We start from the raw sequence: 11,959 nt of genomic DNA on the forward strand, positions 1-11,959 counted from the left end.
TTCAAAAGAGAGCTGGACCACGGCAGGAGAGGCCTCCAACAGGAAGGCCCCCAGGATTGCCCCCAAGGAACAAGGAGAGTGAAGAGGCGGAGAGGGGGAGGGGGAAGACAATCTCTGATGAGTCCATACTCCATGCAAGGCCGGTAAGACCTCTCCTTCAATTATTGAGGTCAGTCTGTCCTTCTAAATGCTCCCAGGGTTTAGGGTCTATGACTCACTCAATGGGGCCATGGGACAGAACAAGACAGAGAGCTGGCTTCCAAAGTGCACCTGGAGACATTTCAGTCCTGGCTGGAAGCTTGTTAGAGATTGCCCAACCCAGTTTGCTTGTGTGAGGTTCAACCTGAATACTTGCCAGGGACCCCAGCCCCCACTAAGTCCACCTCTTCAGGTTTCACAACCCGCCCCCCACAACCAGCCCCAAGGGATTTAAAGCCCTTCCATTCTGTACTGGCTTTTCTCACAGGATATTCAACTTTCATTGTCTATGCCTCTCAGCCTATTTTTTCTTTCTTTTTCTTTCTTTCTTCCTTTTTTCCTTTCTTTCTTTTTTTTTATGAGACAGGGTCTGGCTTTATAGCCTAAGCTGGAGTGCAGTGGCACGTTTATAGCTCACTGCAGCCTTCATCCCCTGGGCTCAAGAGATCCTCCAGTGTTTGTCAGCCTCCTGAGTAGCTGGAACTAAAGCACACCACCACATCCAGCGAATATTTTAAAATTTTTTGTAGAGATAGGATCTTGCTATATTGCCCTGGCTGGTCTTAACCTCCTAGTTTAGACCTCTCAGCCTCCCAAAGAGCTAGAATTACAGGCACAAGCCATCATACCCAGTATCACACCCCACTTTAGCCTCGACATTTTTCTTCTCCATTAACTCTTTTTTCTTTTTTTTCTAAGACAGAGTCTCACTTGGTCACCCTCAGTAGAGTGCTGTAGCCTCATAGCTCACAGCAACCTCAACCTCTTGGGCTCAAGCGATTCTCTTACCTCAGCCTCCCAAGTAGCTGGGACTATAGGCACCTACAACAACACCCGACTATATTTAGAGATGATGTCTCGCTCTAGCTCGGGCTGGCCTTGAACCTGTGAGCCAAGGCAATCCTCCGGCTCCAATCCAGAGTGCTAGGATTACAGGTGTGAGCCACCGTGCCTGGTGTCCTCCATTCACTCTTTACCTCATTCCCCAAAAACCCGCTCCCATACTGAACCTTTTCCTTTCTTTCTTCCTTTTCCTCTCTCCTTTTCTTTCTTTTTTGCAGTTTTTGGCCGGGGCTGGGTTTGAACCCACCACCTCCGGCATATGGGGCCGGCGCCCTACCCCTTTGAGCCACAGGCACCACCCCCTCTCTCCTTTTCTTTTTCAAATTTTTAATTTTTTAAAATTTCAGATTAATATGAGGGTACAAATAATTACGTTACCTTGTTTGTATCTGTTAGGTAAAGTTCAAGTTGTAGTTTTTCTTTTCCGAATTAATCCCTCAAAACATGCAGCACATTTTATAAAATCCAGAGCAACCACAAGACTACACAATGGGAATAAGGCCTTTTCTACTCCTGCCCTTACCCTCCCTCCCCCATGCCATCAAGTTTACAGCTTCCTTGCTAGACTGCTGCTTGGAGATAGTCCATGCATCAACAATCACGCGCGTTATTTTGTTTCCTGCACAAATGGAAGTATTCTATACCCACTGTGCTAAATCTTCATGTTTTTCTGTGTGTGCAAGTTAAAGGATAAATTCCTAGAAGAAACAGAACTGGGTTTCTATAGGCAAATGCTGCAGCTTCCCATCTCAGGTTTGTGTCTCTGTCCCCTTCACTTGAATTTCCTGTCTCACTAAGGCAGCTGAATGGAAAGAGTAAAGAGAGAATTAGGAGAAAGTGAGGTGGCTCCAAACACATGTCAGTAAATACTGTTTGTTCCCATCACAGACAGACGGAAGAACCATTGGGAAAAGGAGTGAGTGCCTTCCTATGCCAAACTACCTCCCCATCCAAATGACACAGATTTTTTTTTTTTTTTTAGTTTCCAATTATTTTTATTTTTATTTTTAAGACAGCATCTATGGAAAGTGAAATTATTGATTTTTACAAAGTTTTTCTGGAAAATGTCTTTTTTAAAGCTACAAAACATTTGTTTGCATTTATTCATAAAATTATATATGTAGTATAACCTTTGTCCTACACTACAACTAAGAAGTAGATCTGGCTTGGCGCCTGTGGCTCAAGCGGCTAAGGCACCAGCCAGGTACACCTGAGCTGGCGGGTTCAAATCCAGCCTGGGCCCGCCAAACAACAATGACGGCTGCAACCAAAAAATAGCCGGGCGTTGTGGTGGGTGCCTGTGGTCCCAGCTACTTGGGAGGTGGAGACAGGAGACTCGCTTGAGCCCAGGAGTTTGAGGTTGCTGTGAGCTGTGATGCCACAGCACTCTACCCAGGGCAACAGCTTGAGGCTCTGTCTCAAAAAAAAAAAAAAGAAGTAGATCTAAGTCTCCCATCTTTTCAGAAGCTTGTGGGCATTAACAGTTATGCTCAACATTGTGTCTTTGGGTTATTTTTAATAAGACCCAGATTTTAAATGCTAATGAACAAGTACCACGCCTGCCACAGGTGGGATTGGATTTGGAAGGAAAGCAAGAAGAGAGCCTTTGGCTGGGCATTGGGAGAGGTGAGCACTGGTTGAGCTGGTTTTTTTTTTTTTTTTTTATTTTTGGCCGGGGCTGGGCTTGAACCCGCCACCTCCGGCATATGGGACCGGCGCCCTACCCGTTGAGCCACAGGCGCCACCCATGAGCTGGGTTTTGATTCCCGGGCCGTGTGACCCTGGGCAAGTGAATCCTTTCTCTGGGCTTCCATCTCTGTCTTATTTTCTCTCTCTTTTTCTCTCTGTTTTTCTAGACCTGGGTTTAGACCCTCAGCCCCACCCAGCATCCAGGGAACACACACGAGCCAGAGAGAGGCTCGGGGACACTCCAGTGTGGGACCAACAGGAGTTCCAGGCCCTCCCCCAACACACAACAGATCCAGCCTGTAAACCTGGGGACTCTCTGGGAAGGGTGGGTGAGAGTGGGGTGGGAGGGGCAGTAACAGAGGCCGAGAAAGGTGCACAAAGAAACCAACACAGGGAGAGAAAGGGAAAGGAGAGAGAAGTGGTAGGGATGGAGAGACCAAAACATGAGATCCAGAGACAGAGAAACAGAGACCCAGGAGACAGAGAGAGATTTCCACTAGGGAGGGCAGGCGGGTAGGTAGGGGAGATGATGTGCAGAGAAGAGGCAGAGGTCAAGCAGAGGAGTGGAGGGCGGATTTCAGGGGGTGGTAGGTGCCAGGCTCTGGTGGGGGGTATGAAGGGAAGACTGGGGTCTAATTTGGGAGGGGTCCCACTCCTCCCAGGTTAGACCTCCGGGACTGGGTCCCACTTTAGAGACCATGGAGCTCTCTCTGTCTCTAACTCTCTCTCCTCTTTCTCCCACTCTCTCTCCCTCTCTCCTCCCTCTTTCTCTCTCTTTCTCTCTCCTCTTTCTCTTCTCTTTTTTTCTCTTCTCCTTCTCTCTCTCTCTCCCCTTACTCCTTTCTCTTTCTTTACTCTCTCCCTTTCTCTTTCCATCCCTCTCTTTCTCTCTCTCTATTTCTCTCTTACCGGTTATATTTCTTCCCAATACTGTCAGCTCCTCTCAGCTGCCCGGCTGGGCTGAGGGGAAGGGGCTGGGTTAGGGTCCTCAGCAGTGTGGGGTTGGGGGCTGAAGGGGGGTCTGCGCCCTGACAGCTGCAGCCAGGCTCTAGCCCTTAGCCCTTTTCGGAGGTGGAGGGTGAGGACATCCGTGTTTGTCTCCGGAGGGACTCTGGGTTAGAGAGGGGTCTCAGAGGCCCAAGATGAAAGGGAAGAGGACCCAGAGCAGGGAGGGGCTTCTCGGCATGGAAGGGGGTCTCGGAGGAAGAAGAGGCCTCAGAGAAAAAAACCAAATCTCTCCCTATCTCTCCCAGTAAGTAAATAGTCCCCGAGTCTCCGTCTTCGTCGTCACATCCCGCCACCTTTTTCTACACCCACGCCGGGTGGCGGTATCAGGGTCAACCGGGCGGAAGCGCCATCCCTCCCTGGCTGGCTTCAGGTCACAAGCGAGTGGCTATTTATAACGTGGGCGCGGAGGGCTTGGGCGACGTGCCAGCGGGAAGGGGGGCGGGGAGTCGCCTAGACTGAGAAAGGTGGGGGTGCCCCCTGCTGTCCCCTTGTGACAGGCAGGTAGAAACACTGCGTCACGCGCGGTCAGTGGCGGGTGTGGCCTCTGGGTCCCCCAACAGCCCTGACTGGTGAATGTGACTGCAGAGGCAGGTGCTGGCGAAGGCCAGACAGAATCCGGGGAGGCAGGAATTCAGTCTGCGGGACCCCCACAGGTTCTTCCTGGCTCTGGGCCTCAGTTTCTGCATCTGGGGAGCGCTGGCTGAACTAGCTTTCCTCCCTTTCCCTTCCTCCTCCTCCTCTCCCCCTTCTGTATCGTTATTATAGTATCATCATTATTATTATTATTACTAGTGTCTTTACTGTTTTTATTATTTGGTTGGGTTCTAAGTAATCCCCGGGTCTGGATTCTAGAATTCTCTCACAGGGGATTCTAACTGAGGGAGACTTCGGTCTTGAGGCACGTGATCCATGACCTGCCAGGTGGAGGTGTGGGTGGGCTGAGGGGAAGGGTTGGGGGTGGGTGGGGATGCAGCCATCAAGGGAAGCATCTGAAAGGTCACCTGCCCAAGGCCACCACAATCAAACCAGCATGGCCTTAGAATGGAGGAGAGAGAGCAACCCAGCCAGGGCCCACGCAGGCACTATCCACGGTGCTGAACTCTCAGTCCCGGCTCATTTACTCCCAAGGAATTTGATTCCCTTCTGTCTGTGAGCCTGGGGACCCCTGTTCTAGCCCTGCTCAGGCTTGGGAATGCAATGGGTTCTCAGGAAATGACCTACACTCATGGACTTCCTTCCAAAAAGCTTTTAGTCTCCATTAATGAAAACACCATCATTGATTTCTCATGTCTGTGGCTCATGCTCATTGAGTCTTTCCATAGGCCAAATTGTGCTCAGGGCACTTATGTGCCTCATCTCATTGGAGACTTCCTGATAGCACCCACTATCTCATCTCAATCCTAGATGGTGGGTGCTATCAGGAAGCCCAATCTATAGATGTGCACACTGAGGAATGAAGAGGGCATGGGACTTGCCAAGAAGTGGTGGATTTAGGGATTCAAACCCAGGTCTTCTAGACCTGGGATGCCTTCATTGGCTCCTCAGAGAGGAAGCCCATTGTATGTGGAAGCAAAGTGAGCCCAGCTTAGGGGAAAAGCTAGGTTGCAGCCCTGATGATGAATCAGAGCCAACTCTGTGGGACCTCAGAGGCAGATCCTCCTAGCTGGATGGTATCAGAGACTGAATAGCTGGGGACAGAGGGATTTGTGAAGGCTTCCTGGAAAAGGGACATGAAATCAGATGTGAGCAATAGTGAGATTATGAGGTCTGTTCACTGAATGTATGGAAAATAAGGCAATCCCAGTATAGATTCTTGCCCCACAGAACAGATTTGGCTGTCTCCTAGGTCCTGGAGACTAGGAGGAGCCTCATCCTTCTCCCCCTACACCCCAATGAGGCTATGAAATCAGTCAACTTCACCTCTGCCTCTGTGACACCAGGCAAGTTGTTAAACTTCCCTGAGCCTTGGTTTTCCTCATCTGTAAAATGGGTTGCTGTGAGGATTAAAGACTTTTTACAGGCATAAAAGTCCTCTGTATCATGTTTGTTAAATGCTACACAAATGGACTTTAGTGTTGATGTTATCATTAGTTGTGAAACAAATTAACCCTCATACACATTTACTGATTGGTTCACTTTATTTATTCATCAAATAATGAATTTATGAAGGCTTTAAAACATCAAGTGGCCTGAGACACATAGAAAAGTCTGGAACTAACTGATTCCCACCACCATATTTGGCCTGTGTTGTTTCCTCCACTGAGGGCACCATCCATCTTTCTTCAGAGATTCAAGCAAATTGGTGGGGGGAATCAGGGCAGGCTTCCCAGAGGAAGAGAGTCTTGGATACCCTGCTCCCTGGTTCCCTTAACCCTTACATATCTTTCTCACCCAAACGGCATGGTGGGTGGGGAAGGGGCAGTGGCTAGGAGTAGGACCAGGTATCCAGAGCCTGACAATGCCTGGCATATAATAGGTGCTCAGCGAATGGGTTTTGAGTAAATACTTAAGTGATTTCATTGAGGGATCAGGTAGCATTTGCCATTCACAGACTTTGGATCCTGCCAAGACCTAGAAAGTGGATTAAGGTGGGACGATGGGGTGGTAGGCAGCAGGGCCTCATGTAAAGAAAGTGGGGCAGAGAAAATCTGACAGAATGATCTGCCATGTGTTGGTGCTGGGTGTGCATTTGCCTGTGCTTGCTTGAATATTTGCAGAGAGGAGTTTGCTCATGTTACCAGGTATTGCACATGGATATGTGTGTGCAAGAATAGAAGGACATGTGCTTGTGTGCACCATTTAAGTGCAGGTGGGGATCTTCACATGTGGGCCTGGTAGAGGGGTATGACTGCATCTGGGACATGCTGACATGCATGAGCTGCGGATGATGTGTTAGGTGGAACACATCTGTTGCTATTTGTCTGTGTGCACATTATACAGTTCTATGGCAGCTGGACTTGTTTCCTTGCACATGTGTACCCACTTGTCTACAACTATATACATTAAGTGTGTTTGCTTCAATATCCATTTGTTTTAAGGGGCTGCTTTGGCTGTCCCTGGTATGTGCTTATGTGTACACGGATGTGTTTCCTGGGCTTGGAGACCTTAATGGGTATGTATGAGTACTTGTCTGAGTATTACAGCATGAGGGGATCTTTAGGTAACACATGTATTGTGAACATGCATCAGACACATGTGGGTGCATCCATATATGTGCCTGCAGACACGCATGCCTGTAGTGCAGGGCTCCTGTGTGTGGGACAGACTGTGTCCCATTATGTGTGTATGCCCATGTTCACTCCGTGTGTGAGCATGCACGTGTGTCCATGCGTGTGTAGTTCCAGGCAGATGGTCTGTGTGGAGGCTTAGTGGATCCTGAGCATTTCTGTTTACACAGGGATGGGTCTGGGTGTGAATGTGTGTACAAACTGATGTGGGTGGGCCCCTTCTTGCGGAAAGGGGGAACAGGTATTTTTGTTCAATTCCATGGATGAACATTGAACCCCCACTGAGTTTAGCTTCACTCATTTCCAGCCCAGCCCCACCTCACCACTCCCATCCTCTCCTTCCCCCTAACTCCTGCTCAGCCATCATAGCCTCTCCCTTCCCAGGCTCGCTTCTCCCAGAATTTCCCCTTCACCCCACTCTTTCTTGCCTCCTAGTCATCCCTACACCAGCCTCACTTCGCTCCCCTTATACCTCAGGGCTTTACCATCCCAGGCCCACCTTACACACACAGCCTTGCCACCCCCCAATGACCCCTCCACACCGCAGGTGACTCTTTCCTGTAAATCCACAAAATCCAATACAATCCTTCCCTCAGGCGTCCGTTTCTGGAAGCCTCATCCCTCTGGTGGCCCCTCCCTTATGCCACCCCCGCAGCCGAGCCTCCAGTTTGCGTCACAGTTAAGTGTGAGATTCCCCCCACCTTCCACTAGGCAAACCTTCCAGAGACGCCCACCTTGAAGGTTGTGAGGGTGGGCGAGGTGAGGGCGTGGAAAAGAGAGAGGATAGAGTCAGCCAAGAACACCCACTTCCGGGGCCCCCTCCTACCGTATCACCCCCAAGTGTTAGGCAACTTGAAGTGGAGAGCTCAGTAGGGGGTCTGAACATTCACCTTCCCCCTACTCAGGCTTAGTCTGTGGAGGTTTCATGGGGGTTCCCTTTATTCCCCCACTCCGGTAGTTTCAGAGGCCTGGGGGCCACTGGCTAGATGAATTGACCTTCGATTTTCAGGACCCTTTTTCCATCACTCCCAGCCCCGTCCAACAGAAATGGGTTCGGAGAAAGGAGGCCCATGTCACTTTAAGAACACCAGCGTCCACGCCGGCGCAGCCCGGCCCGATTTGCACTCTGGAAGCCGGGAAGCCGCCGCGGCGGGGAGCGGGCGGGCGGGGCTGGGTTTGTGAATGAAGCGGCCGAGGGGGAAGGGAGGGAAGAGGAGGGGTGGCTGGGAGGCGGGAGAGGTTCCCAGCTCCCAGTCCTGCCCACCCTGGGTCCAGGCAGCCTCAGTTCAGCGCTCACACATTCCCCAATTCCCCATCGCCCAAAGTGTCCAGAAGCCTGACATCTCAAGCTTAGCTGACACACCCTTTCCCCCACCCCAGCCTTCTCGAGGGTAGGAGTGAGGGGGGCGGACCCTAGTCCATAAGACTCCGGGTTCAGAGCTCTGTAGGCCTTGAACCCGGGTCCATCACCAACCCTGCAGCCCAAGGACTCCCAGAGCCTGAGTTCTCAACATAAGTGCCCCAGGCGCGTTGGTCGAAGGGCTTCTTCCCCATCCTAGCCAGAAAGGTGTAGGGGGTCATGCCCCTCCCGCGTCTCTCTCCCTCCCTCCACCCCAACGCAGAGCGTGGGCCTCGGCGTGGGCCTCCGTGCAGATGGCGTTCTGGTCCCAAAATAGCTCCCCCCTACGTCTCCCTTCCTCACTCCCTCCAGTACAAAGTGGGTGAGGTGAGGATGGGCGGGAGGGGGGGCCAGGGGACACCGTTCTTCCTAGGCGTCGGCTCCTTGCCAAAAAGGCCAGAAACATGTTTGGGAAAACCAGTGGGGGAGGGAAGAGGAGAAGGTTCTCAGGCCAGAGTTAGCTTGAGAAGCGCCCTCAGACCCCTAATTGTAGCTTTCTCTGGACGTTGGGAGGGGATCTTCAGTCTCCCTCCACACCCCAGTCGCCTCTACACCAGCGCTTGGGGATTCCTAGAACTCGTGGAAGTCCTGATGGCCAAGTCCCCTATCCAAATTTTACATCCCCAGGGGTTGGAGAACCCTTCCGTTGCCCTCCCCCTTCGAATTCCAAGCCACAACTGCTGTGTCCAGGAGGACCAGCAGTTCAACCCACAACATAGGACTCCTTCCAAGTACCACGCAGGATTCACTCGAAGTACCCCAGCCCAGCCCCTTCCACAAGAACCCCTTAATAACACGGTCTACACAGACGCCCCAGCCTAGATTGTGTCCGGATAAAGCACCAGATCCCTGCCCGCGTCCACACGGGCCGCGCGTTCTGCCGGTCCACATGACCCCCCAGCAGTGGTCACCAGGACCCCCTCAGAGCCCAGCTACATCTACCTCCTCAGGTGCCTTGCCGCGTGGACAAAGGCTACACCCTCAAAAGTCTGGCCGTGCGTACTCGGGTTACCCCCTCTGGAGCCCAGCTGCATCCACGCGGACCCGAGCCCAGCCCGCGTCCACACAGGTTTCCCGACCCTCAACCTCCCTTCCTACCTCCAACGCAAAGCAGAGACATGTCTCCGGAGTCGCCGGCGGGCCGGAGGCGGCCCGGCCGGCTTGGCGGATCGGGCTCAGTGGCCACTGGGCCAGGGTATCTTCCGGCTGCAGCCCGCGCTCGGCTCACGCCGGGGCCCGACCGCCGCCGCCAGCCATCTTGGTTCAGCACAGGGGGCGCGGACAGCTCCTGACGTGGCGCTGATGCAGGGCAGGCAGGCGGGGCCCAGGGACGCCTGATGGGGCGGGGGTGCTGCAGGCTGGGGGGGCTGTTAAAGGGCCTGGCCCCGGGTAGGTGCTTCCCGCCCCCAGATCGCCCCACATATGGTGACAGAGGGCGGTATCTAGGCAGGTTTCCCTCCGGTTCTGCTCCCCAAGTATCTCTATTCCTCTGTCTCTGGGTCTCTGTCTCCTAACTCTGTTTATCTCTTTCTCTCCTGGGTCTCTGTTCCTCTAACTCTGTCTCCCCATCTCTTCCAGTCATGTGCCTGTCTCTGAGCCGTTCTCTGTGTTTCTGCTTCCTTCTGTCTAGGTCATTATGTCTGTGTTCACTCTCTCTAAGCCCGTACCCGATCCTTCACTCCATCAGGTAACCGGAAAACTCTTACTCATCCATCAATGCCCAGTGAACATCACTTCCTCCAGTAAGCCTTCCCTGCCTACCTCAAATTGAGCCTTTATTCCACCACTCTGGACTCCCAAATCCCCATTCCTTCCTCTGATTGGACCATGACACCTCTGCAACTCTGCTCACAACTCTTCCCCACATATCCAGCTGGGCAGTTCTATGTGGGCTCTTGTCCTGCAAACCTATTTACTATATGTCACCAGTGCCTGGAATAGCACCGGAGGCTGAGCACTGCAGAGTCTTCTGCCTTTAGCAAACACGAAGGAACTTCCTAAATGTAGAGTGTGCATGGAGTCTGTTGTAGTAAGACCTTTGTTCAGAACCCAACACTCATCATCAGCACAACCTTAGAAAAGTCATGTGACCTCTCCATGCCTCAGTTTCTCCACCTGTTGAATGGGAATGATAAGAAGACCCTCCTCACATAGTTGCAGGAAGTATTATGAGTTAACACCTGAAAACAATTGGAATCGTTATGGCTAATAGTAACCATTTTTGTATCTCTCACTGCTTTAAAAATATTTATTAATCAGTTAGATATAGGTAAGGAATAAGAAGTAGCATTGCCAGGCTTGGATAAAAAGCATTATCATCATAATGCAAGATCCCCTGTGTTCCCCTTCTCCAATCTCATCATCCTTCCCTTCAGATGGAAAAACTACCACAAATTTTTGTTTTCATTCACCTCCTTTCTTTTCTTTCTTTCTTTTTTTTTTTTTTTTGAGACAGAGTCTCACTCTGTCACTCTGGGTAGAGCACCATGGGCGCATCACAACTCATAGCAACCTCGAACTCTTGGGCTCAAGCGATCCTCTTGCCTCCCAAGTGGGAGGCAAGTGGGAGACAGAGTCTCACTTCATTGCCTTTGATAGAGTGGGTAGAGCACCATGGGATTGTCATAACTCACAGCAACCTCGAACTCTTGGGCTCAGTCAATTCTCTTGCCTCAGCCTCCTGAGTATCTGGAACTAGAGGTGCCTGATAAAACACCCAGCTATTTTTAGAGGCAGGGTCTCACTCTTGCTCAGGCTGGTCTCAAACCTGTGAGCTCAAGCAATCCACCCACCTCAGCCCTCCAGAGTGCTAGGATTACAGGCGTGAGCCACTGTGCTTGGCTTCAGGTATTTTTTTCTATTTGTAGTAGAGACAAGTGTCTTGCTCATGTTAGTCTTGAATTCCTGGCCTTAAGCATTCCTCCCACCTCAGCCTCCCAGAGTGCTAGGATTATAGGCATATATATATATAATTTTTTTGAGACAGAGTCTCACTCAGTTGCCCTGGGCTTGAGTGCCATGACATAGTTCACAAAACCCTCAAAGTCTCGGACTCAAGAGATCCTCTTGCCTCAGCCCCCACGAGGTAGCTGGAAGTACAGGAGTCTGCCACAACACCCAGCTATGTTTAGAGATGGGGTCTTGCTCTTGCTCAGGCTGGTGTCAGACTGAACATGTGTTTTATGACCCAGCCATAAAGTCCGAAGTCTGAGAATGGTCATAAAACCTTTTTTACAATAAACCCAAACTTGAAATAACCCAAAAGTCCACCCATCCACAAGCAATCCACCCACCTTGGCCTCCCAGAGTGCTAGGATTACAGGCATGAACCACCATGCCTGGCCTTCCCCCTCCTTTTTTTAAAAAAAAGTTTTATCACAAGCTTGTCAGAAAACCATACATGGTGAAGTTTTGCATGCTTCTGATCTTTATGCAACTAAAACCAAATGTTCACATTCTTTGCTAACTCTTTGTTTATTCAATATGATTCTGCTGATAGTCACCCTTATTGCTGTGAATGGCTGGACAGCATGCATTTTCACTACTGTATCATATTCCTTTGTGTGTAGTGTTCAAGGGCTTTCATCTGAAGGTT

General features: G+C 51.0%; 1 protein-coding gene across 1 annotated transcript in view; it reads right to left on the reverse strand.

Annotated features, from left to right (window-relative positions):
* The window catches only part of UNC13A (unc-13 homolog A), a 68,205-nt gene extending 58,580 nt beyond the window's left edge, over positions 1–9,625 (reverse strand). The window contains exon 1 of the mRNA XM_053585682.1: positions 9,463–9,625. Within this exon, the coding sequence (XP_053441657.1) occupies positions 9,463–9,484 (22 nt within the window). The 5' untranslated portion in view covers positions 9,485–9,625. The remainder of the gene's footprint in view (positions 1–9,462) is intronic.
* Positions 9,626–11,959: the final 2,334 nt, after the last annotated feature.

This window comes from Nycticebus coucang, chromosome 3 (genome assembly GCF_027406575.1).
Source record: "Nycticebus coucang isolate mNycCou1 chromosome 3, mNycCou1.pri, whole genome shotgun sequence".
NCBI lineage: Eukaryota > Metazoa > Chordata > Mammalia > Primates > Lorisidae > Nycticebus > Nycticebus coucang.